General features: G+C 40.7%; 1 protein-coding gene across 2 annotated transcripts; it reads right to left on the reverse strand.

Moving 5' to 3' along the window:
• Positions 1–7516: 7516 nt before the first annotated feature.
• On the reverse strand, positions 7517–13699 carry CLN8 (CLN8 transmembrane ER and ERGIC protein). Of its 2 annotated transcripts, none has more exons than XM_039715615.1 (3): positions 13585–13699; positions 11703–12341; positions 7517–11295 (listed from the first exon to the last, which is right to left on the reverse strand). In XM_039715615.1, exons 2-3 carry the CDS (start codon positions 12288–12290, stop codon positions 10981–10983), a joined length of 903 nt encoding a protein of 300 aa, XP_039571549.1. In that variant the 5' UTR covers positions 12291–12341; positions 13585–13699; the 3' UTR covers positions 7517–10980. The 2 variants fall into 2 exon arrangements, with proteins under 2 accessions (XP_039571549.1, XP_039571551.1); XM_039715617.1 differs by having other exon boundaries at positions 13547–13653.
• Between the last annotated feature and the right edge of the window lie 13815 nt (positions 13700–27514).

Here is a 27514-nt window from a genome sequence, read left to right on the forward strand (position 1 = left end):
CGGCCCGCTCCGCCGGGGCCCCGGCGCCCGCCCCCGCGAGGCCCGGTTGGATTCCAGTTGGCCCCGCCGGCCGGGCGGGCCGGGCCAGGGCGGGGCGGGCACCTCGTGTCCCCGGAGCCCGCCGCATTCCTGCTGCCGCACGTGACACGCCCCGGGGCGGGAGCACATCCCGCCGCTCGCCCCCGAGGCCCTGCTGGCGGGGAACAGCCCCGCCAGGCGTCGGTGCACGGGCGGAGACCGGGAGGGCAGCCGGGCCCGGGCTGGACAGCTCGGCACACTCAGCCTCATGCGCACGAATGGCCCCTGAACACGCCAGGGTACGAACTGGGCCACGGCGCTATTTTGGATTTTAATCTCATTTATAACTTGGAATCCAGTAATACTTTTCAAATTAAATGGTATCTAGAGACGCTGGCACCTCATGCCGAATTTTTTTCCTTTTTGCATCTTTGTTGTGTGGCAGCCCTCACAGCGAGCATTTCTGCAGACCAGCACTGACCAAGCCAACCACACAGCCACCCAAAGCCCCTGCCACTCAGGCACAGAATGATTGTCCTGAGAGTAACACGAACCACTTGTACACTCAGGACTGACCATGCCACTTAGTTAAAATATAGAAAACCTTTACAAGATGCAATCATTTTGCAAATGTGTGCCTTACAAATACATCCGTGTACACATCTGTCACACTTCAATAAAAATAAATGCTCTTAAGGACATTATAAATTCTTAAATAAATTATAAGTCATTACAACGAGTTGTTAACTATTATCTGAAATCTTTGTATCATTTTTAAGAATAAAATCTTCAAGCTGAATGCTGTTCAAAGATCCATGTGTCATGCAGCAGTGATCCCCACCTATCTAAGTAAACTCATTCTATAGGGAGTAATAAAATACACTCAGTAAATAGTAAATTCATTATCATTACAGGAAAGCGTTACTAGAAAATGGTGAGAAAATGGTGATATTTGACTAATCTGGCTTTTCCCTATATTTTCATTTTGTCTGATTCGTAATTATCCAAGTCTTTTTGTGGGTTCATACAGTCTGAATCAGAAAGTTTTTTAAATTATTAATTTCAAAAAATGTTTCCATTTTCACAAAGTTATTTCTTTTTAATGCAGCTCATCATGCCATTGACTCAGAATAGCTTTTATATAGACCTAATTGTCTTGTTTGCTGTGTAAGAAAGCAAACAAGACAATTGGGCCATATGTCAAAGTTAAGGCCGGGAATACCTTTATGGTGTTCAGTTCATATCCAAGACCTCTCAGTTCCATCAGAGACCATTTTATCCTGTTGTTTCTGTAATTTTTAAAATATGTTGCATATCGCTCACACCAAGCTATCATTTCAGGAACTGAAATGGTAGGGAATCAATCTTGGGCAAACTGTTTAATAAGTAGTTATCATTAGAAGCCACTTTAAAAAACGGACACATACCTTGACCAAGTACAACGAGCTTGATTCTCTAATTAAAAATACCATTTACTAGCAACATCCTTCTCCTTTTCACACCTGTCTCACAATCTTTTGCATTAAATTCTCCCTTTCATAACTACCTTTCACAGATTCTTATCTTTCACAATTATCTTAGACAAAATTGAAATCTCTCTTTAAGACTTTTTGTGAACCCTTTTGATCTTTGACTACTCCTTCTGATTCTGGTGACCATACATATATTCCAATAAAAGATTGCTGTGGAAACCTTGTTGGATAAATCCAACAATAGCAGATCAACTTATAAAAAAGAAAAACTAACTTTCAAAATAACTTGCACTTTCCTACTGTTTTATAAGGCAACAGTCTATTAGCAGTAATAATTAGCACATTGCAATCATAAATTCATTATTTATCCACCCATAATTAGTTGTCAATAATTAGAGTACAGATAATGGCTGACTCCACTGTTAACATGATGGTTTTTATAACCAGATTCTAAGAAGTTGATGTTTAGATTGGTTTTACTGGTGATATTTGCATGAGACCTCACCAAAATGTACTTGCTCTTATTTCTGATTACTGAGGCTTCAGCAAGGTACTTTGCCTCCAAGGCACTGCACAGAAGTCATCTACCCCACACATCTTCACCGTACATCTACACCATGCACCTACTCCAGCTCATGTACCGGGATCTTAGGGACACCATCAGCCCTGGCCAGTGTCCTGACTCCCTGTGACACAGTGCCATGAAGGTGGGATGCCTTTTTTCTCACTCCTTGGAAATTGGCATGGTTGAATGTACACCTAAATTTATGACACCTAAAGACATCATTCCAATAGCTTGCTTTCCAAAATACTGCATGAAATAAACAAAACAACTAAAACTTATCCAGTTCCCTGGGAAAGCCCAGTTTACTCAGATTCTTCCATTTAATAGCTGATGTAGCCAGCACTTTTTCCTAGGGAGTATTCATCCACTGGAAATTCTGTGGACACAATTTCCTAATTGTGTCCCCCATGAAGACAGTGTGTCATCTGCTTACTGTAATCTCTCAGAAACCACTCCAAACCAGGACATCCAATGAGCTTGCTTAACTTAAGCATCTGCAGAACACACACTGGAGCCTTGCAAAGTTAAAGGTCCCCTCTACTTTTCTTACCAAACCAGACTGAGTGACAGTATTTTTTAAAATTTATATATATAATACATACAATATAATATCTATTTTAAAAAATAAAAGCAAACCACAGTTTTCCTAAATTCAGACTTTTACTACATCAAAAATAACTTTTGGGTTTATAAAAACATTGTTTTTTCATATTCTGCTACAATGCCTACTGCTGACTCATCTTCCACATCTTCCTGGAGCACCAGCACCACTACTGGGAGACAGATCCTCAATTCTGAGCACACCAGTACAAGTTAACCTAACAATTTAATTTTATAATATTGTGATCTTTTACCAGCACTAGAACATCTTTCATTAATGCATTTCATTTCATTGTTTTCCTTTTTTTATGAGGAGTATTTGCAAGTCAAATTATCAGACTGCCAATTCAGACAGACTAGGTATAAATTTTCCTATATTTTAATATTTCTCAGGAGTAGAGGCATTGTGTTACATCACCTCCTTGTTGTCATGGGTAGTACAAAAGTGATAGTACAGCTAATGCTATAATTTCTTGTGATGAGTTGACCTTGGCCAGCAACCCGACCCTCATCCAGTTGCTCTCTCATTCCCCCTTGTCAGCAGGACTGAGGGAGAAAATAATATGGAAACCTTGTAGGTCAAAATGAAGACAAGAAAATCCCTTAGTAACTACTGTCATGGGCCAAACAGACTCAACTTGGGGAAATTTTATTTTTTGTCAATTAAAATTAAAAATGAGATGGTAACAGAGACAAAACTAAAAAGACCCTCCCCTCTCTGTTCTTCCTTTGCATCAGGCTCAACATCACTGCATTCCCATCTCCTTGGCCTCCCCCACCCTGAGGGGCACAGCGGGATGGGAACCAGGGTTGTAGTCAGTCAATAACAGCTCCTCCCAGTGATTCTTCCTCCTCTCATTTCTCCTCTGCTTTAGTGTGGGTGTTCCCACAGGCTGCAGTTCTTCAGGATAAACCTGCTCCTTCAGGGCCTCCTCCATGGGCTGCAGGTGAATCTGCTCTGGTGCCCTGGAGCAGCTTCTCCCCGTCCTTCTTCACTGAGTTTGATGCTTGCAGAGATATTTCTTTCACTTTGTTCTGCTCTCTCCTGTGCAGCATTTTTTGCCCTGGTTTACCTTTGTTTCCCCACCGTGGCTCAGCTGCATCCTGCGGTGGGCGGTTGGATATGGCTGGAACCGGCTGTGTCCATCTGGAACTGGCTGTGTCCATCTGGAACTGGCTGTGTCTGACTGTGTCCGGCTGGAACCGGCTGTGTCCGGCTGGGGCAGCCCAGGCTCCCCTCACAGAGCTCCCACTGCTGCTGCCAGGCCTGGGCACTCAAACCCAGACAGTCATAAGGAACCGGCTGTGTCCATCTGGAACCGGCTGTGTCTGACTGTGTCCGGCTGGAACCGGCTGGAACTGGCTGTGTCCGGCTGGGGCAGCCCGGGCTCCTCAGAGCCCCTCCCCTCACAGAGCCCCCACTGCTGCTGCCGGGCCTGGGCACTCGCACCCCAGACAGTCAATGCACAAGTTGTTTCTATAACACAACATTCCTACTTTCAGTTATTTTCACTGTTCTCCGATGCCTCTTCTTTATCCTGAAGCTGATAAAGGGAAAAACTTAAGTGAATTTCCTCTCAGGAGCACCACAAAGTGCTGAGGCCATGCAACCCTGAAAGACAAATGCAGCTTTTGGCCGAAGCAGAACTGTTCCCAGGGAAGGAAAGGAGCTACTAGTGTAATACAAGACGCTGAGAAGACTTTATATCAAATACTATGTACAACTGTACACTGCCAACATGTAATAAAAAGGAATTCAAGTGGGAAAAGTGACAAGCAGAGTATTAGGATTGCTGGGAAAACAAAAGAGCAGATTGATTTGTACTTATGAATATTCAAAAGAGTCTCCAGTGGTAAAAAATAATTATGTAAGATAAAAAGGCAATGATGATACAAGAATAAATTACTTTAAATTAGAACAGACTTTAGGCTCTTTCAGCCTAGGGCAATATATTGCTTAGCAATTTTGATGCCCTAAGAAGTTTTTAAACTTAGCCTCAACTAGTGTCACGATAATATTCAATATGATGCTGAGAGAAAAAAAGAGTTAAAGCATCAGAAAAATTACATATTCAATATGTAACCACAACCTGGCCAGCAGTATAAAATGTAACAATCAGTTCCATCTACCTCACCCAAAATCCTCCTAGCTTTTTTCTGATTTAATTCTTACTGAGTCCTTAGGAAGGCTGCTGCTGCTTTCCAGGATACACTTTCTTCCTGTAAATACAACCCACAAAACAAGATGAACAAGCTCTTGTTGGATGCTCTATGCCTACTCTATGCAAACCTCCATGCAAAAGTACTCTATAGACTTCTGTAGTTTGTCTGCATGACTTTGTTTTTCAAGATATCGTAGATTTGATACCTTGATTTACACTTAAAAGATCCTGACAGCAGAACTGGAAGGTTCAGAAACATAGGAAATTCAACTCTCTACCTTCTACAAAATTAGTCTTTTCTCAGCTATATTTTGTCCCTTTCTTGTTGCAAGCCCCATGCTTAAACTTGAATGAGCACAACTTTGGTAACAAAATGCAGTGTTCACCTGGTAAACTGCTTTTAGCAGTAGAAGCAGCAAGACAAGAGAAAGCAGTTGCAGATCTATACAGCAATATATAAATCCAAGCAAATACCTGGAGCTGCCAGAATCAATTATCAATACTAAAACTTCATAATTCTTTACAGTGTCTGAGGACAGAGTGGTGAAAATACTGTCAGCTTATACAGCACACTAATGTGAGCCAAGCAGTCAAAGGAGCAGAGGCAGCTACAATCATATGAGGAAATAAAAATTTCAAACATAATGCATCTGACAAAGCCAGTATTAAATTTCCACTCTCTCTGCTCAGATCATATTCCTAAGGACTCAGAAGGTGGCTCTCAGAATACATACACACAATAGCAGCCAGTTTCTTTCCTTTCTTATTTGTGGACAGGTGAGCAGGCCCCAGTCCTTCCAAGCTTGGCCTGTCTGCCACCTTGAACTATGAACAAGGTCTGGTATGGCCTTGCAGGTTTGCTGTATCATCATCTTTCCACCCCACTCACCAGCGTGCAACTTCGGGAAAAGCAGAAGGCACAATGTGCTGCAAAATACTTGTTCCTGCTCTGTGGCACCACCACTAGCAGAACATGCTAATTAGTCAATCAGGTCCAGTGCATGAAATGTCTCCTCCAACACTGGAAACCCATCTGGGGGCTGACAACTACAACAGGCATAGTTTCATTAATGGCCACTGCTTGCATTTTTTGTTCTAATTTAAGTAACAGTGCAATGACACAAGACCAAAAGACTGTCATTGCTGTGTAACATTGTCAACCCAAGTTTGCTCCAATATTTTTCTGAGAATATGTTTAACACTAACAAGTAAAATGTACTTACCTATTAACTGGAACACCTGAATAGCAAAACAATAATATTTAAATTAATTTTACAGATCATTCACCAAAAGAAAAAAAAAAGAAAAAAAAAGGGAGGATTTTACTCATACAAAACAGTATGAGTAAAATGAGTATATTGTTCTTCTTATCCCAGTCTGTACCCACACACATCTCACAGTTTGTGGAGCTGTACACATCAGTGTCGTGATTCTGCTTCAATTAATCTCAGGGACTTCACTGCAGAGGCAGACAATCGGTTGCTTGCACTGTGCATTCTTATAAGAATAATTAAAATACCAGTAATGATGCTGGGTTCCTTTGACTCACTAATCTAAAAAGCATCAGGAATAATTTCCTGAAAAACATCCTGAAAGAAATGCTCAGAACTGTATTTTACTATTTTGCAATGGGGCAAATTTTTGGTCTTTATGTTCATGTTTTGTTGTTTATTTGAGGTAGCTTATACTAAACTTTGAAGTATCATGTGGTACCAAATGAAGTGTCTTCATGGTCAGAGCCTAATGTAAAAATGGACCACACACTTCAAACACCCAACAGAAGGGTCATCCCCAAGAGATGTTTTTTTAACTGTTTTTAATACACACTTACATATAGCACAGCTCCTAGTGTTCTAAACATGCTCGTGGGAATAACACACGAAACACTGGTGAAGGGACATTGGTTTACAAGATTTTTAAAACTATTTCCATGAATATGACATTATCTTTATCACATTTAACATTTCAAAATAAATAATTTTAGTGCATGCACTACAAAAACTGTTTAAGCTACAAATAGCAAGTAAAAAATAACAGGCATTATTTTAATCAGGAAATTAAAATCACGATAGACAGCTATTCAATAAAATACTTTTATTTATGTACAGTGTAAAGGTGCTTTTCAACAAAAAATTATTATTATATTATTATGTTATATTGTACAAGAACAGACTTAAATTTGCTTAACACTTTTAAATTTACTTAAAGGGGGAGTCTCCCTGAGGTTAAAGAAGGTTTCTTATAACTGCATGTCACATCAATATTTAATCCATGTTATCAGGAAAACACAAAAACACTCTGACTGATTTGGACATGGATAATTAGTGGAATATGGGCCTGAGAGCATGTATTGAAAACTACTAGACAAAAATATCGCAGTGGTAATGTTACTCCAATATCATGACCCATACTGCAAGTAAGAATAACAATAAAAAAATGGTGGGTTCAGGGGGGAAAACAATGACAAGTTTTGGAAAAAAAAAACATAGGCTAGAAATGGAGGAAAAACACAAACTGTGATTTAGGATTGTTGTATGAAGACTGTAAGAACCAGATGACTGGACAAGAACGTCTCAGATCAGACACCTTTCTTTAAAAAAACAAAAAAGCCAAAGAAATTAAACAAAAAACAAAAAAACCAAAGCAAACTGAACACCATTATCCCCACCACAATTTGCTGGTTTATTCTTGTTGTTTAGTTTTTTTTTTTTTTTTTTAAAAAATCTTCAGAAAGATGGCACAAACACCACTCCTCAAATAAGCTTGTTCAACAAGAAAGCAGAGCCAAGTCCCTAGCAGTCACCTTGGCAAACAAATAATTCACCTAAAATCACGTTATGCAAGTTTTCCAAATCCACAGCAGCATACTCTGTGACCCAATCCAACCACTACGGAAGCTGACTGAATTTTTCTAAATTGTGGATGAAGCTGTGTAAGAAGGCCCAACAGGACTGGGATTAATTTCACTTCAACAAGATTTACAGCCACATATGGCTACTCTACCTTTAGGCTGAAAAGGATCACTTAGTTATAAGTACCTAGTTCAAGCACTGTTTCAGACTTGTTTCAGTGACTTCCACAATAATAAACTAGAAAATCCTCCTAAAGGGAGAAGTCAACAGACACTGAAGAATCCCAGAAGCCTGGGATTGGAAGAGACCTTACAGATTATTTAGTTTCAACCCTCCTGCTGTAGGCAGGGACACCTTCCACTACACCAGGTTGTTCAAAGCCCCATTCAGCCTTGCCCTGAACACTTCCAGGGATGGGGCATCCACAGCTTCTCTGGGCAACCTGTTCCAGTGCCTCACCACCCTCATGGGGAACAATTTCTTCCTAATATAATCTAACTCTCCCCTCTTTTAATTTAAAGTCATTACCCTTGTCCTATCACTACAAGCCCTTATAAAAGGTCCTCTTACACTCAAGTATGAAAAAAGAGGCTCTGTGTAACAGAACTAGTAACTCCAACACTAGGCCACGAAAAGGATGAAGAAGAAAGGTTGTCTGTATTTTTTTGTTTTGTATTTCTAGCTGGACTGTAAAGTACTCTTAAACCAACAGAAACAAAATAAGTAGTGTTATGCTTTATTGCATAGCTTTCTTGTTCTAGCAGGTCTACCAGTGTTTAGGTTAACAGGGGCTCTAAAGTATTATTCATTATATAGTTAAAACATGCAAACCCTCACAGTCTTTTTGTGAAAAACTCACACTAGGATGTAAACTGAAAAAAATGCATTATGATGATAAAAACATAATTTTAATGAAAGATTTAAAATTCAATTAATACAGTTATACACAATAACATAAAATATTAGAGTTGAGACATCAGGTGCTATGACATAAACTTCCACCTGTCTTTTTTCAGTCTCAATTCATGACTAACCCCCACCCTCCATATTCTTTTATTTTAGCACATAGGAACTTCACATTCTTTAGCCAGCCACTATAGGAATTACACACTCATCCCAAAGTTCTTCTGATACTTCCATTTGCTATTAGGATTCTGCAGAAGTCTGTAGCTGGGATTTTAACAATTATTACCTTGTTTTATCAAATCCAAACCTTCAAGTTTTAGGCTTCATAGAGTATACCATCATTCTGATACCTGATGACTCATTCTCTGCCTTTCTCCCTGGATCTCCTGTAAGTGAGGTTTGGATTCTACAAGATATGCATGCAGATCGTATTTTTTTGGTTCCATAGCCAAGGAATTCATCCCTCTGGTTTCTTCCAAAGTACTTTTAACATTACTTTCCCACATACAACTCCTCAAGACAGGTACACCATTTCAAACTTTTGAGAACCCTTTTTACCATAGGATGGTGCCCAGGCAGGCAACACTGCAACTTCATTCTGCCCAGCTTAAAAATAAGAAGATAGCTCCAAATTTATATTTTTATCTATTAAATATCAGCACAGTAACAGACAGGGTTGCTGGGTAAAATGACTGTGACTCTCACAGCCTGGTTTTGAATGGGCAATTTCAGATGTTCACCACTTCATCATTATCAACAAGATCTGCCTATGTATTTGTGACCTAAAGTAAGAAGTTTCCTCCCTGTCATAGAACAGCAATCCAACTCTGTGCTCACATAGAGTGAACTAGTGAACACAGCAACCCAACCACTCCCTTCACTCAGAACAAATCAAAAGCATTCCCTCCAAAAACTAATAAAATGGGGCTGTTTACACCAAAAAGTACTTCCCTCACACATTTAATACAAAAACCACAGATCAGTTCCAGTTTACAAAGTCTCTTAATTCATGGCTTGATGTAAAATTCTTCACAGCTTGGGCCTGCCTAGTCTTAGTGCTTTGGGAAATAAATCTGTGTAGCAGTCACATCACAGAGTTCCAATTAACCACTTTTTAAAATCTCATTTATTTCGTGCACCAAAACTAATACCCCTGCCATTCTCCTGCCACTAGGCGTCACTCTCTTCTATCGTGATCTTCATCCCTCCACCCGCTTCCCAACATTTCACCCAGGAACCATCAAACCAATATTTTAAGTGGGAGAACATCCATCACCATTAATCCCTATCTAAAGAGCAACCCAGTTTCTCAGGTAAAGGAAAAGATTTTTGTGATGTGGCAGATAAAGTGCAAAGGATTGTTAGTGTTGCTTTGTATGTTCTTTAAAGTTAAATAAAAATATTAAAACAACCAAACTCCTACAGGAGGGAATATGTGTTTTCCTCCACAGAGGAGTCACCTCAGATTCTGAAAACATCTAAAACTAAGTGCATTCCCAAATATAAAAGGAACCATAACAGAAGTACTAATGGAACTAATTGCATGATCCCTCACATGGGACATACAAACTAAGTAATTTTACAATCAAGCAGCATTTTTTCCAAGGACACAGAGTCACCTTCTGGTGTTGCCACTTGTATTTCATTGATTTAAAGTTCAGAAGGGACTTTGGATTACCTACCAAACCACTCATATGGCAAATGCATGGATCTCCACACCCATGGTTTTGGTGGACATAAACTCCTCCCATACTGAGGGCAACCTGAAAACTACAACTTTGACAGCAAAGACTCAATTATTTTCCTTGTCTCTTAAGTGCACTAAAAAGCAAAAAAAGAACAAAAAACAATACCCAAAAAATCCCAAATCCACAAACTGACCAACAACAAACCCAAACCCAGGCCATGACTGCATTCTACCACTGACCAGTTCTGCCATGGAATGATTCACTGGCACACAGGAATTAGGTACCCATGCATACCTAACCTGGATCATAATTGATCTTAATAAACAATTTAACATAATTTCCAGTATCTCTACAATATGTTAAATAGGATTGAGCTAAACTTGATTCAAGCTGAGCTTAATAGATGACTTACTGTAAAGCCACTTTGAAGCAGTAGGGAAAAAACCATGCCATTAGAGAGCACATCACTACTAAATTATGAAATACTGTCCAGCCTGACAAATTGTTGGTGTAATTCATAATGAGAGTTGAAGTTCTTATATGTATACACATAATAAACACAAACAATGCTTTTCAACACTTGTGATGCACACAGAGTGCTACCGGCAAGGAGTCACTGCATAAATGAGCTTCTTGCAAAATCTTCTAGTTCATGTGCAAAGAAAGACTTTGCATTGTATTCTTCTGTTACCCTGCTGGGAAATTGTTGTTTCAGTGCTATATCCTCTTCTTTTGATGTGTTTCGCCATTCAATCTTCCATTTTCCACTGCTTTATTTTCAAAGTTCCAGTCAGTTGGGCTGAGGAGCTGCTGAGTTTTTTTGTATGTCCAGTATGGGTTAAGTATTAGCGTGACAGCAAATAATCCCGAGAATAAAACAATAAAGTGAAGAAGTCCCAGATTTTCTACAATAGAATTCCAATTGAAAAGACACACCCACCACATGTGGTAGGTGAGAATCATGCGGCAGTGAAACAGATGGATCATCACCCACTGGTTTGCCTTCCAGAAAAAGGTGTTAGCACGGCCAGCCTAGAAAAATAAGAACACAAAGTATGCAGAAGTGAAACTGTTATTTGAGATAAGGAACTGAGGAATCTATAGAACTAATACAAGTACCCAGCTGTTATATACACACACTCTCAGGCATTTTTTCCTCATAGTGTAGTGTTACTCCACATATATACAAGGAATCTTAAACTTGGTATGGATCTATACCATCCCACTGTGCACATGCACACAGCAGCACACAAACCGACGTGGAGGTGCACAAGTGCCATCATGACAAAAGCAGGCATGACAGTAACACAGGTATCAGTTGGATAAATGCAGTTTTAATGAAAAACTACCCAAACAAACCACACAGATAGATTATCTATGGACAAGTGAAATGCATGAAACCCATTACAAACGTCATCTGAAAATTATCACTTTCTTACCTTCAGAAGCATCCAGGAAATGCATGTTGAGGGAGTACTCATCTCCAGCAACATTCCCATCAAAGGCAGATAATGTCCAGATTTCACATTAATTACTAAACCAGCCAAGCCACCAAAAGCAAGCAAATGATGAACCACTAAGAAGACATCAAATGTTCTAAAAATAATGTTGGACACATGAACTGCTACATTTTCAAGCAAGAAAAATCCAGCTGCTATTAAGCAGTTAAACCAACTCCACTTTTGCTGTGAATAGACTTTGTCAGCATGAAAAACAGGATCTATGAGCAAAGCCCATAGCCCAGCAACACAACTCTGAAGTCCAAAGACACCACGTGTGACTGCCATATTCCAAAACACCTTCTCCTTTGCATACAAGGCACGGTAAGTGGTACTTCTCCAAGAAGACAACCAGTGAGACAGAAGAAATACTCCCAAGTAGATTAAAAAACCAGCAGCTAAAAACGTCAAACGAATTTCCCATAAGAGATAGTCCCAGTCAAAAATGGTCCCAAACACTCGATCATCATTTGTAGGATTCATTTCTTCTCTTTTGACACTTCTCATCCCCACTATAGTCTCCTTCATGCCTATTTAGCCTCTGCTATTATGCAAACCAGTAGGCATGAAATCTTCCATCTGGAACAAGGATAAAAAAATTTAGTGAATTTTAAAGTACATAAATATATATAGACTCAAAACCATAGCGGGCTCACATCCACTGCAGTTATGACTTTGGTCCAGCTGCCATTAGGCACAGTCATCCCAAAGACAGGCAGACAGACAAAAAGACCATAAGCAACAAGATTTACAACTAGCCCATGAAGTCCCTACTAGTTCAAAGTAATGCACTGAAGCAAAAGCAGAAGAGGGTCAAGTAGGAAGGTGAGAAAGAGGAAGAGAAAATACAATAAGCAAACCCTGTTTTGTTACTTATGAAACTTTTATTTCAACAGCATTGCACAGTTATTGTCCTACTCCCCTGCCTTTCCCACAGTGATTTTACAGCATTTGCTACAGCTTTGGGCGTAATTCAGAATCTCAAATACAGATCCAAGACATAAAACTACAGAAAACTAATGCAGTAACGGGGACCACTTACACCAAAAAGGGGCTGTAATGATCATGGCTCAAAACAAGACTCTGCAATTAAGCCTCTTTCAAAAAAACAAAAAACAACAACTGTATTCAAAAATAGAAAAAGAGTATGGAATGCAGACAAGCAACATTATTACATAATATTAGCAACATCAGTGTAATTAGCTGAAGAGCCCAGCATTAGGTGCCTCAAGTTGTCTGAAGCTTCCTGAACACACCGCAGTTCAAAAACAAAGGCTTGTGGGGAAGGAAAAGCCAGATAATACTGAAATATTTAAACTCCATACAGGAGATACGACCACCACACCCGCCGCAGCCTGTGAGCGCTGAACAGCCCTGTGCGTTCGGCAGGCTGGTGAACGCAAGCGGCCACAGACACCACCGAGGGCACAGCGCCCGGCAGAGGCTCCCGCCGTGCTCCAAACGCCACCAGCGCTCCCCGCGCTGCTCCGACTCGCCCTGCCCTTCGCTCGCAGGTGCCCCGCTACAAGGAGGAGCACGGGCCCGGAGCCCCGAAGGCCCCTCGCCACCCCACGGCACCACAGCGGGCGAGACTGACTCCAAGTGCCCGCAGCCAGGGCAAAACACACCAACCCCACGGCACGACCAGGCCCTGAACAGAGGACCCACACCGCAAGCCCTGGCTCTGACAGCTGTGACAGCTCCTCCGCCCCCGCACAGACACGGCACCGACGCCCCTCGTAACCCTCCCGAGCCCCCGGCGCCGCCGAGCCCCTCACGCACACCTGGGGACCGGCCCCGACGCGCAAACCCCGCTCCTCACCCACAGCGCTGCCCGCAATGACGGGACGGCCCTTGCCGGCTCCGGGACTGCCCTGGCACGGGCCCGGAGAGCGCCCGGCCCGGCCCGGTCCGGTCCGGTCCGGTCCGGTCCGACCGCCTGCGGAGGCCCCGGCCCGGCTCCAGCCGCCGGCCCCTCAGCGCCGCCCGCAGCCGCCGGGCGCCCTCTGCGCACGCGCCGCCGTCAGCAGCAACCACCGGGCGCCGTGGGATGGGGGGAGCGAGGCGCGGCTGTACCACTGGGCAGGGGGAGCCTTGTTGAAATGGTGCCGTTCTGTGGCTGAGGGCAGCGCCGGGCACCGCCACCACTGCGGCGGTGGCACTCGATAGACGCCTGCTCAGCCAGACCGATGTGAAAAAGAAATGTCAGCGGTGGCATAGGCAGTACGTTTCGCTATAATTATCCAGTTTCATTAAAGACAGCAAGTTATGAAATGCGTGTCAATGGTGTTCTGCTGCATGATTCTCTTCATATTTGTGACAGCTGATGTTGTCATCCCCGTGACTCAGGCTGAATCTCCCGCGGTCACTGAAACCGCCCCGGGAGGCTTCCTGGGCCGTGTGACAGCCCCGCACCCGCGGTGTGCTCTGTCTTCAACAGGGGTGACTGGCGGGGACTCTGAATTTCGCCAGGGGAATGAATGCTCAGTCCCACAACAAATCAGGTGATTCCTCAAAAAGCGCGACCAAAAAAGACAAAATCAAACCACAACTTCTGTCACATGGAAGACTGGCCTAGAACAGCTGAAATCCTAACCAGAGTCTACCTACGGTGAGAGACAGAGCTGGAAAATCTGCATCGGCAGTCTGACAGGTTCTTGGTTTCCAGACAGGGAGAGGGAAGAGCTGCCACTCTCTGTGGAAAACTGGTCCTGACACCCCAGCAGGATAACTGGCCAGCAGGACTTTTGTGCATTTGCTTTTAATTGCTAATGTGATGCCAGGGTCTGCGGCAGACCCGTGAGTTCTGTGCAAAGTGAGATCTGTTCCTATGCCAGCTCAGTAGTTTTCATGCAGGCAGCCAGCAACACCTGCTTGTTGGGAAAGTCTGGGGGCAAAACCTTCCTCTGGTGCCTTCTTTTAATGTGCTGGGTGTGAGGCAGCTTGGCTCCGAGCTGGTCTGCAGACAGCCCAGAGGGCCAGCAGGGCTCGGGGCTGCACTGCCTGTGTGCCACTGAGGTGTCACAGGCAGAGCACATCTGTCACTTCCCTGCCCCTAACCTCAGGGGACCAGGCTCAGCATAAATGCTGGGCAAGACCCTTCAGCCAAAATACTGATTTCGTATGCAGGCATGATCGAGTGACAGAAATCCTAATGACAAGCTCTGGCAAACTGGTCTTGTGGATGGGAGGATTCATTTTTGCACAAAACGGAGAGTGAATTTGTTGCAAAGACTTGGGATATGGTAAAAGCCATTTACTAACACTGAAGGGCAAAAAAGACCACAGGGCCTGAGAGATGTTAAATAAAAAATCTGGAGAAGTTCTCACTTGAAAACTACTTCCTAGCTGATAGTGGATATTCATTTATCAACCCCTATTTTCTAGCAGCTGCCAGAGTTGTCCTGGGAAACCTGAAAAGGATGATAAAACCAATCAAGCAGAATCTGGGAAGAAGCTGGAAGAAGTTGCTCTCTCAAGCAATATGATGGGACATATGTACCAAGGGCATGTGTTTTAGCTATCCCCAGTTTTATTCTTTGCCAGAGCTGCCTTTGAATAATTCCTTTAAGTTGTCAAGGAAGGAGATTTTTACTTTCCTATAAAGAACTGTGACCATAATATCAAAAGCCTTTGGCTATTGTGTTTCTTGTGGATTTTCTTTGTCTTTGCTGCCTTTCTTGCCTTCTCAAAGCAATACCACATCTTTCAGGTACTGGCATCCATAGTTGTGTTGAAATAGTTCAGTGTTACTTTCTGAATCTTCTACTGATACTACAACCATACTTAGTAACAGCTTTTTCATAGGTGTTTCATTATGATCACTTCAGGTATTTCAAAGTAATCCTTCCTGCAGTGAGGCTCATCTTCCACATTATATCACCAGTTCTCCCTTTTACAGACATTCTGTCTGGGTGCTACAGCTGTCCAAAGCTAAATTTCCTGTCTAGACTGTTTTGGAATAGTTTCTCAGCATCTTCAGAATGTCATGACTGGAAGAGCAAAGAGCACCTCCTGGCAGGGATCCCTGCCTGCAGTCTGGGTGATCCACTCACTCCTTGTAGCTAAAAGCCTCTTCATACTGATTTGGTAGTGCTTGCCTGAAGTCAAGAACTGAATCCTTTAACACTTTACAATACCTGTGTTTTGTTGCCTCAATGTCTACATCTATACATCCTCCACCATGTGGAGGCTGACTTTTCCTTTGAAACAAGTCACTGCTTCCCTGCTGTGAATTGAAAATTATTTAGGTACACACTATTCCCAAAACATATGTATAAGTGTTGGCTTCAGAAAGTAATTTTAGCCATACTGCTGCTTCAAATGGACCCATGCCCAATTCCCAGGAACCCTTTAGACAAGTACCAGTTAGTTCAGGTGAACCTTGGCATACCTTAGTGTCATAGCAATAGTTAAATACTGCATGTGGTAACAAATCAGTAGCTCCTCTGTTTTATTTACAAATACACAGATGTCCAATGATAGTTAAAAATGTATTTAGTTTTAACAGTTTTGTTTTCATTATTCCCCAAGTCAGTGTCATGATCCCAAGTCCTTTTCTTGCTCCCTGTGCTTCCAGAGGCAGACTAGACCCCTCTCAGTGGTGTGAGAGCACCTAAAAGGTAGGCTTAGGTGATGAGCATGGGGGACACAAGGCCAATCAGTGGCACCTTCAGTGAGAGGGGAGCTTACTGTCTGTGCAGAGACTGCAGGACTGCTACAGTAGGGTTTTATGTGTAAGTGGTGGGAATACAGAATATGGCCAACCTGTGCTTCCATTGCCATTCGCAGTCAGTTATGTGGTTTAGGGCCAAGTTGAGAAAGGAGTTTCAAACCTATTATCAAATGAATCCATCCATTGCAGAAAACTGTTTGTCCTGTAAACATTTGCCTTGGACATGTATTGACAGAAAAGTCCACAACAAGCCACTCTGAATTCTGCCTTATGCAGTGGCAACAGAGGGGATTTTTCTCTCTGCAGGAGACATGGTGTGATGGGGCCAGGAGTTACCTGTAGCAAAAGAAAAGTGATGGAGACTGAAAGAAAACTTTCCTGCTATCCCTGATCATTTTATAGCTCTTTGTCATCCTCTAAGTAGCATATGAAGGAAATCAAGTTACTGCCTAAGGTTATTTTCATTTATATTTTAATTCCAGAGTACCAAACACTTGTAGTCAGTCTATGTTGAAGTCATATGATCATGAGTAAAACCTGAGCTGGTAATCTTCCTAATAGAGGATAAAAAGTCTGCTGCTAATTTAAAAGCCAAGACTTCACTGACTTCTCAAGAGGTTTTAGCCCTCTGCTCCCAAAGTTTTAGAAAGCTCGAACGTTTACAGACATTGATTCATGCGTATATGCACAACCTGTGTTTACCTGTCACATAATCCTGTATTTCAGTGACATGCTTCTTGAATTCTCTTTTCAAACTGAAATTTACACCTTCTCCACCTACTAATCTACAATCTGGGTTCAGATCTATGGGAGCTTTACTACTAATTGTGAGAGCTTTGGTTCAAGTCTGTGGGAGGCTTACTGCATGCTTGCCTCAAGGAACGCTGTGGCAATACCAAATGTGTAATCTTGGTTTTTTCAATGCTTTGCACACACTCTCAAAGTTCTTCTGATTCTTGTCCAACAAGTACTTATGCAGTATTCCTAGATGCAAATCACAATTGTTAAACTGAGCACTTTGAACATGCTTGTTTAAGGCCCTTTTCCTCTTAGCTAATAGGAAGTATACTTGACTTCTTTTAGAAAACCTGTATTACAAGGCTTTCATGTGTGCCATGGATGCAGAATGTCTTTACATTGCATAACATGTTCATCTACCTAGACTGCTATGCTTTCCTAACTACTGAGAGATCTGCACAAACTCTTTTTGTATTTCACTTACAGTCAGTTTTAAATAAATTAATCAACTCCTTATGCTTCAGAACAGACAGTGAAAATAGTTGCCTTGAAACACTTGATATTCTCAAAATTTTAAACAGTTCAGATTTGCTGACCATCCATACTTTGAGCTATGGGGAAGATCACAGCAATGAAACTGTCAGTTTCTATTTGAAACTTTCCAGATATTTGAAGTGATATAGAAAAACTGGAGATTATTCAGTCCCTCCCAAGGTTATCCCCCATTTCTGTTTGTGAATATTCCATGAAATGGTGGAGGTATACAACCACTGTTGAGTAGTTGGATAGCTCAGTTTCACCCCAAAAGCTCTGTTACATGTCAGAATAGTTCTGGATATTGCTCGTACCCATGCTGAACCTGTGATATCTGGCCATTCCTTATCCACTGCTTAGTTGGACCACACCAAGTACAGCCTTTGGGCAATTATTCCTTCACTATTTATTCTCTTTTCATTCTTTTAATTCCATTTAGGGCAAGATACCCTCTCCTTTTTTTTTTCTAGTCCTAATTTATTTCTATTTTAATACATGACATTCTCAAGGTCTCTCCTGCTTGGTCCAACCATTTGTGTCATGAATTTATGTGAATCTCCAATTCTCTCTTCTGCTGGCTCTACAGTTAGCCTGTGAATAATTAGCCATTGCAGCTTCAACTCTTCTTTGTCTCTTTAAGTTCATACCTCACTCCACAGACTTCTTAGTCTCTTTCTGTTTTGCAACTTCCCTTTATATTCCGTGCACTGTAAGCATGTCTGTTGAATCATTGCTTAAATAAATTTAACCTTTGGGGTTTTTCTCCCTCTCTTCACTACCTCTGTCTAGTCAATGCCTTTTAATGGTCCTATCTGAGGATCTTCACCTTCTAGTGCCCAGTGTTACTGGTGTCACTAACCCCTTCTTTTACCCCATAGGAATAATAAGTAAGAATAATGCCAACTGTATTCAGTCCTGGACTTAAGTTCTTCAGTTGCTTCTGGCTGGCTTCAGGTAAGTACTACAAAGTGATGATAAGATCTTGGGTTTGCAGTTGAGCTTTTTCATTCCTCCCTCACCAAACAACATGTCTTGACAACGTTTGCTGGAACAAGTTATTCTGCCTTAGTATTTATGCTGTTGCTTCACAGCTGTAGTAATGAAGGTTAGTCTAAACTGGTGTTTCAGGTTGACCCAGAATGTCTAGTCTTTCTTTCTCAGTTCTCACACAGTTACCTCCAGTGCCTCTTCAGTTATCAAAGGAAAAGACTGTCTGTCTCCTGGAACACATGCTTATCATTCTGGGGCTTTATTTAGCTTCAAGTAGTCTCACCTGAATAGAAACTAGGGGATTTACCAGCAAGTGAAATGGTGTTTGTCAAATGAGAGCAGCCAGTGGCAGGCTTACCAATGGGTCTCTAGCAAGGGTTTGATCCCAGGTGTCTCCTAAGACCATCATTCAGTTGTATGTGTAGACAGCTACAGTTACTGTGAAAATTACCCAAGGACCATATTATTAAGGACCATACAATTACTGTGTGGCAACAGTGGGCAGAAACAAGGAACATTTCTGTGGCCTCAGTCAGTTATATGACAAGTTTAATTTTGGGGATTTCAGCAAGATGACAGCAAATCCATCATAATAAGAAGATTCTGAACAGCTAAAATAAATGGTTTGTTGGAATAAGCAGGCCATAGGAAGTAAAGAAGATGGAAGGTGATTATTTGCTTGTTTTCAGCCTGACCCAAGTGGAAACATTCAGTTATTTCACAAATTGCAGTACTGTGCAACAATTACAAGAGTATAAAGCAACAATTAATATTAGAAATGAAAAGGAAAATAATTTTGTTACAATATTTGCTAGGAATAATTGGAAGAAATGTATGTTTAAAACAACAGCTGTGAACAAGTGTCACAGACATATTTTATGAAAAATCCTTTTGCCAGGATGTTTTCTCCTGAGAAGCTGGGAAGCTTCAGCTTCTCCATGTTTTGCTGATTTGGAATGTGATTTGGAGAATTGTTTACCCAGCATGTGAAATTGTTTTTACTTGATGACCAATGACAGCCACCTATGTTGAGGCTGTGAGCAGTCACAAGATTTTGTTATTCATTCCTTCCTTTCCTTTCTAGCTTTCTGATGGATCCTTTCTTTCTATTCTTTTTAGTATAATTTTAGTATAGCATTTTAATATAATAAAATATCATAATATAATAAATCACCCTTCTGAAACATGGAGTCAAGATTCTCATCTCTTCCCTCATCCTGGGACCTCAAACACAACCACATTTCAAAGCAGCAAAACATGGAGAAGCTGAAGCTTCCCAACTTCTCAGGAGAAAACATCCTGGCAAAAGGATTTTTCATAAAATAGATCTGTGGCAAACAAGCTGCTTTTATGGCAAGCTACTCTAGACCTGCAAAAGATGGATTCTTTTTTAATTTTAGTCTATTTAAATTTGTTTAGAATAAGAAGATTCTTACAATTTACTTCATGAATTTCTAAAAATAAATTCTACATGTATTAATGTTAGTAAACAGCAGTTATATTGTCTCTTTTAATCCTTAATACAGATTTTCATTTAACTAAGTCTGTGGTGCTGCACAATCTTCCTAATACCTCCTTTCTCCTCAAAGCTAGGTTTATAGGCAATGGTCAGGAGTCAAGTATTTGATGTCTGCCACAAATCTGTCAGTGTTAAATGAGCCTAGAGCTTTCATCAGTCTGCTATTTACTGCATTGCTGTGATGTGCTGAAACAGAAGGCATCATCCAGCACATGACCACTGAACTGATTTATTCCACTTTGTGGTCAGGCCCGGTGTGGGCTTTTCCCATTTCTTTGAATTCCATTCTTCCTGAATTTTGACTTTCAGCAAAGAGTGAACTGGCCTTTTCCCTATTTTAGCGGACACTTGCATAGTGCAGTAGGTTAATCACATAGTTTAATGTGAAAGGTAAGACTTAAGGCCTTTCATTCACAAGTCATATTCACAGAGGGAAAGTAATGTATTTTAAGGGTGAGAAGGATCATGCATTATACAATTTTCTGCCAAGCTATCCTCTCCACTTTCTTGCAAGCTAAACCTAAACCCCACTGAAATAAACCATATTGGGTTATGAGTATAACCCATTTAGAGTATTTTAAGGAAATTTGGAGGAAAACACACAATTAACAAATCATAAAATTTTTTAAAAATTAGGTTTTATATAATATTATCCTTTGCACATCAGCTCACACGAGATTTTTATATTATGCTTTGAACCTGTTGGCTGGTTTCATTCAAAGTAAATATGATCTGAAAAGTTTCATAGAAATCAGCAGAAAGGAACTCCCAGTTAGTACCCCATGAAAAGAAAGGCTGCACCACAAAACAAGAGTTCTCTGTCCTGCTACATCAATTACAGAGATAGCCCAAACTCAACATCACATCACCAGATTCATGCACAGGGGCAGCTCATTCTGCAAATTGCTAAGGAGGGCAGAAGACCAGTGGGAATAGGAAGAACTGGTTATGAGAGAAAATTTTGATGGAAAAATCACAGAAAACAAGTTTTCTTTACCTTGCTTCTCTCAAAACAATTTGATTTTTTGATTCATAATGGCCTCTCAGAATCATGAACAAGTTTTTCAAGCTTTTTTCTCAGAAAAGTTGACACCCAACTTTATCAATATTTCAGTGGGATTCCTCACAGTGAGAAGCACAAGTCTTTGTGGACTGAGGCTGTAATCTATTAAATCTATGTGTAAATATTTTGTCAAGTTCAAAGGGTAGTGCTGTGACATGGTCCTGCTGGTGAGCAGTGGGCTATGGAAGGAGCCAGTTTTTAGTGGTCTGAAGGCTAAACTGGGCTCCAGCTATACACCCACCCTCCTTCCTCTGGAAATGATGATGCTACAGCCCAACACTCTATCTGTTCACTACATGTGTACAGTGTTTTGGAGATGAGTGTTGTTTACTGCTCCATCCTTTTATTTCAGAAGGCTTAGGCACTTGAAAATACAGCACAAGGAATATTAGAATATATTCAGCATAAGTTTACAGCTTCACATTGATAGACTCCTAAATAAAGCAGCCCTCAGTGAAATGATTCTTACTAGGTACTATCTTCTCACTTTCACAGAACTTGACAACTTCCCTAAATGGGAAGTCAGCTGTTTTTCTTGTTCTTGAAAAAAGAATCCTCATTCTGTGAACATTTAACTGATTCTTAGCCTTCTTATATTTTCCAACACATCATTTTGCAATCAATTATGTTAATAAAGGAAAAGCCCCATTGAAAGTTATAGTAAAGGTCTTCACTGTAATCAGAGTAAGTTTTTTTTTCTATAAAGGTGACTGGACTGAACTGAAGTTGCTGTGTTTGTGAATTGACAGAAAAGAGATACCTGCTTACAGAAGCTATAGAAAACAGTCAGTTATTTGGAAGAGAAGACCAAAACTCCCATGCATCAGGCTCATCTTTATGTATAAGCATTCCAAATGAAATTAATGTCTGAAAAAAAGAGAACAAACTGAAGGCAAAAGAAGCCAGTTAATGAGTCAACACCTTTGTTAAAAGGAGAGTTTTTACAGTGTCAGAGGTGCAGGATGTCTGCTGTTCCAGCACCTCCAGGGGATAGGCTATTAACAGAAACGAGATTTTAGCTGCCAAGTAATTCTATTTCTGATTTGGTCTTAAGGTAATTAAAGGTTTCATTATTAGCTCAGTTGGTTAGAACATGGTGCTAATAACACCAAGGTCATGGCTTTAATCCCTATATGAACCATGCACTTGAGAGCTGGACTCAATGATCCTTGTGAGTCCTGTCCTACTCAGAGTATTCCATGAAATAAAGTGCCCCTCTGGAAATGTTTTTCACAGAAAGAGGTGAAATAGCTGTGCAGAATGAAACCTCCCTTAAGGTCTTTTAGCAGGAGTATCTCACTTTTCCCTATAAAATGAAATCTAAATTTACCTACACTACCAAAAATCAAACTGACAACCAAGGAGAGAGCAAGTGTACTCATGAAATCATTGCAGGAGAGTTTACTGAACATTTAGCCCTTCAGCACATAGAAAAGAACTCTACACTGACAAGGTAGATTTCTATTTACTAAGGTTAAAATTTCATTTTGCTGAAGTGACTGGATTTAAAACTGCATGCCAAAAGAATCAGTTTAATCATTACCACTGCTGAAGAGGATAAACAAAAAAAAAAAAATACTGAGTACTTCAGAATGACAGGTTTCTGAGGAAATCTGATCATCAAAATCATATTGCAACAGCAATAAGTAATAAAATACCAACTTCACCTGAAGCCCAAACATAAGGATCCAGATACACAATTCTTATTGTACTCCATTTGATTAGTTATACATTCCCCAGTCTCCATTTTGTATTCAATGCAGAGCTGGAACTGGTAGCTAGAAACAGCATGAAAGAAGTTAGTACACTGGCAATGGCAACAAATTGCATAAATTCAATCTCTTAAATTAAGTTTTTGTGGTTTGAATTATTGTGACTTACAAACCCATAATCTATTGCAGAAGATGAATTTTTCATAAAGTGACCTGAAGAATGAAAATGACAAAACACTTTCAACTTCTTCCAAAGTAATAGTCAGGAATAAGTTCAAGTACTAATTGGTACTGCTGCATAACAGAATTCACAATATGATCACAGCCACTGTCTTTAGAAGTGAGTGGGAAGTGAATAAGAACAAAGAAGGGAGCTTTTAGAGAGCTCAATGGGCAAATTAAAATCCAGCATTAAGGGAGAGGTATGCACATGAGATTGGGATAAGTAGAAGCTGCCAGAGGAAAATCCTGCTTTCTATTGTGCTCCTTATTTTAGATGAGAAATCAAGCAAAACTAAGGCTGCTGCACATGTTCACTGCAAGATCTGTCTGTGCTAGCAGAAGCAGTTGTCTTCAGCTCACCACCCTTAATATTGCAGTTTACTGCTCCTTCTAATCTGTTCCTGAGCCACTTATACTCCTGTCAAGGCAAGCTGGACTATCTTGACCAGTAACCCTTTTCTGACCTCCCTGTTGCGGTAAGCTCCAGGTAGGGAAGGAAAAATTCTGCAAGTAGCTTTGGTAAGAGCTGGTGGGGAACGAGGTCTGCTGACAGACCTGCCATGTCCTTTTGGCTGACACAGTCTGGAGCTGGAGAAAGAGTATTCATTGTCTGGTTCTTCAGAATGAGTGGTGACTTCCCTGACTGCCATTTGGCACAATTTGATACGCAAATGATTCATAAAGCACCAGCCCTTAATGGTAGAAAAAGTGGTGTAAGGGCTTTACAAAAGAGAAATCCTTGTCCAAAGCTGTATACCACTGATCTTAAGTTAGGCCAAAGTGTTATATGACTATAACTGGCAAAAAAAAACAAAAAAAAAATTACACCAAATGCAAAATTGTGCATAATTTGACTAGTAGCAAGTTGTAACAGCCTTCTGCCTAAATATACAGTTCTTCTTGCTTATATATGTCAGATGCAAGGCGAATAGATGTTAGCAAATATCTAAGGAAAGAGAAATTACAAACTGTAATAAAAGGGTCAGAAGAAATCATAGAATCAAATTATATTTGAAACAAGCTTAAAGATTATCTAGTTCCTACTCCCCCTGCCATGGGCAGGGGCACTCTTTGCTAAGCCAAGCTGTTCAGAGTCACATCCAACCTGGCCTTGGAACACTTTCAGTGACAGGACATCCACAACTTCTCAGAGCAACCTGTTCCAGTTCCTCACCACCCTCACAATAAAGAATTTCTTCCTGGTATCTAACCTAAACCAGCGCTCCTTCAGTTTAAGCCTATTCCCCCTTGTCCTATCACTACATGCCCTGTAAAAAGTCCCTGTCCAGCTTTCTTGCAAGCTCCCTTTAGGTACTGGAAGGCTGCAATTAAGTCACAACCCCTTCCCCCATCTCCTCTTCAGCTTTTATGCTGCTTGTTCCATCATCATCAATGCAGATGAAAGACCAGTCCCTGTGCTGGTCTGGGTGACGTGCTGAAATGTTACAGCACGCTACATAACAGTGCCTACTGCCTGGGAGCCCCCAGAGAGCAGATTATTGTTATTTGACACATGATCCCAGGGAGGTGAATGAATCACCACCAGCCAAATAAAAAGGCAGAGCAATGATTAGGCTTTGGAATTGCCTGACTGGGAACATAATGAGAAGCACACTTAAATGTCTATTTCCTTGAAAAATGACCACATTGTTTCCAGGCTGCACTGCAATGCATTTTAAAAGATGCAACTGTCATGGGGCATCTCTCAGCGGGGTATAGTTACAACCCCAAATAATGTCACCTTCTCTGTAATCCCTTTGGACAACAGTGCTGGTGAAAATGTCCCTATCTGATCCAGCATGGACTCTATGAAGGCTTGCTGACAAAGGTGGCAACATGACCAGGATGCATCTGGTGGTCTTGCTTTAGGGTTGCTGCTGGCTGTGGGAGGAAGGAAGTACCCCCTGCAAAGGAAATTCTAATACTCTGATTGGAATAAACAAATCAAGACATAAAGATTAACTCACCTGACCAAGCTATGACATTGTTATTTTCATTGGATAAATTAAAGAACTCAGTGATTAATATGGGCCTTAAAATTATTTACTTCAGTCCTCTGAGTAACACAGGTCAATGGACATCCATTATTTAATTTGCTTCAAGTCCAATAGATGTTGCTGAATTAAAGCATGCCAACCAAATTAAAAAAACGATGTTGATTTAATTCTTTTTAGTGATGGGCAACCCTTGATAGATTATTTCAAGAGTTAATGTGTACACAGATAATTAATGAGAGCATTATTTACGGTCTGAATTGGTTTAGCTTCATCTTCCAGTCACTGAATCTCATTATAACTTCAACATTTAGATTTGGCATTTATAAATTTTGATCAAGGAGCCTTTAATCTTTGATCATTTAAATAGAACAAGTTTCTAGAATGATTAAGCAAGCGATTAAAAAGTTTTTTAGTTTTAATCTATAACTTATTTGAATCTTTATTTTCTTGGAAACAGTATTCTAGTAGTTGTTCTACCAGCAAACTATAGGAAAATACTATGAAAATTCTGCATCTCTCTTCTAGCCCCGTGTTTGTACAGAAAGACTACCAGAATGATCTCCAAATTTCTTTCTACATTTCTTTTCCCTGAACACTACTGTGGGGATATGTTCTTTGTGCCTGAAGTCATAGTTATGACTAGGGGAGGTGAGCACCCTTTTCTGTGATCAAACTCTTGCTCTCCCACTAAATCACTGTGTGACTACTCCTGCATGCTCCTGGCATCTCCATTGGACTCACAGGCAGGTGTTAAGCCCCTTCACAGAAACACAGTTTTTAATTGAGATGCTGTAGCTGAGAAGTAATAGATTTTTAAAGAACTCTTTAACTGTAATTTTCTTTGTTACTTCTGCTCAGTCTATTTCTGAAGGACAAGACAGTGAACTTAACACATTATTGAAGGACCTTTCATCTTATCTACATGCAAATAGGTTGTAGAACGTAAACATTTAAAAAAATAGTTTTTATATATGCACATATTTTTAAATAAAGTTATTAAACTACATTTGTTAATACTTTTGTATTGTCAACACTTTTGGCCAAAAAAACATGGCATAGCTATTCTGTTCAAAAGGAGAGTTGTTTTAAAAACTTTCTCTTACAACATACTAACTGAAATTGTTCAGAGGTTATTGAGCTTTTGGTTTTTTTCCCATAAAAGCAGCTCATAGACAGATGCTAGGTTAATGAAGCTGAAGAAATGACAAAAATAAGTGCGATGTGATGTTGCCAGATCCATACCAAAATATCTGAGCAGGGATGCTATATGAGCAGCTAGGGAGGGATGAAAAAATGTGAAGCAGACAGCTGGTCCCAGTTCAGTATGAATCTTGTTCAGAAGACTCTAGGCAGGAATAGAGGGACATTAAGACAGAAATCACAACTAAATTGACAGTAAGTCAATTAGTTGGGTCATGAGGGTCTTCAGCTGACCAACACCAGGTTTCCATAGGCTCACATGGATGTCAGCCTTCTACAGTGCAGCAGCCACTCCACAGAAAAACATTCATCCTGGAATGAACCAGTTTTAGCTGTGGCTGAAAAGTGATTTCTCAACAGAAGGACAGCTAATCTGTTACTGCAAACACATCCTAATTTGTCCCTTTGCAGTGTCAGCAGCTGTTTGCCCAGGAAGAAGGCGTTGGGAGTGTGCTCACATGTGCATGGGGAGGGCACTGACAATGATTAGTGTCATCAAGTTTGTCTAATAAATACTCCTGTCATGTCTACTCCAGTCTTCCATTTTGCAATACCCTTAGGCTCAATTCTCAAATCCCTCTCACCTCACTTCAGTGCTCATGTCCCCTTTCTCCTACTATTGCAGACATCCTCAACCTCTTTTCTCTTCCCTATGAAAATGATACTCCAGTCTGTACCTCTTTCTCTTCCCCATTCCCAAATCTCTCGTCTGCTAAACTGCCAAACTATTTTCTTACAAGACCCTTTATCCAAAATCATGAGATCCATCTCTCAGCATGTTCCTGCCTCAGTATTTTAATCCTTCTGGCTTATATTCCTTTCCTATGGTTTGGCATGTTCACACTTGACAGGTCATGTTTCTGTAAGACTACTTTAAAAGATGGAGAGAGAGTGGCTTAAAGATTGACTTCTCAGAGACAATGACTGCTCAGTTATTAGCATGTTTGTTTTCCTGCTGACAGGATAACAGCTTGAGATGGTTTGAAGGGAATCCTTTTCAGTTAAATCTTGTGTGTTCTAAAATTAATGCATAAAAGATCTCTTTCTTCACACAAAGAACAAAATTTAAGCTAGACAACAAGAGAGGCCTTATTTATTTCTT

Source organism: Passer montanus, unplaced genomic scaffold (genome assembly GCF_014805655.1).
Source record: "Passer montanus isolate IOZ18808 unplaced genomic scaffold, ASM1480565v1 scaffold34, whole genome shotgun sequence".
Classification (NCBI taxonomy): Eukaryota; Metazoa; Chordata; class Aves; order Passeriformes; family Passeridae; genus Passer; species Passer montanus.

Bases quoted from the DNA above. Each gene is read 5' to 3' on its own strand.
- CLN8 (XM_039715615.1), bottom strand. From the start codon at position 12,290: ATGAAGGAGACTATAGTGGGGATGAGAAGTGTCAAAAGAGAAGAAATG. The intron at 11,296-11,702 runs GTAAGAAAGTGA...TTATTTTTCTAG, and splicing joins TTTCCTGGATGCTTCTGAAG to GCTGGCCGTGCTAACACCTT.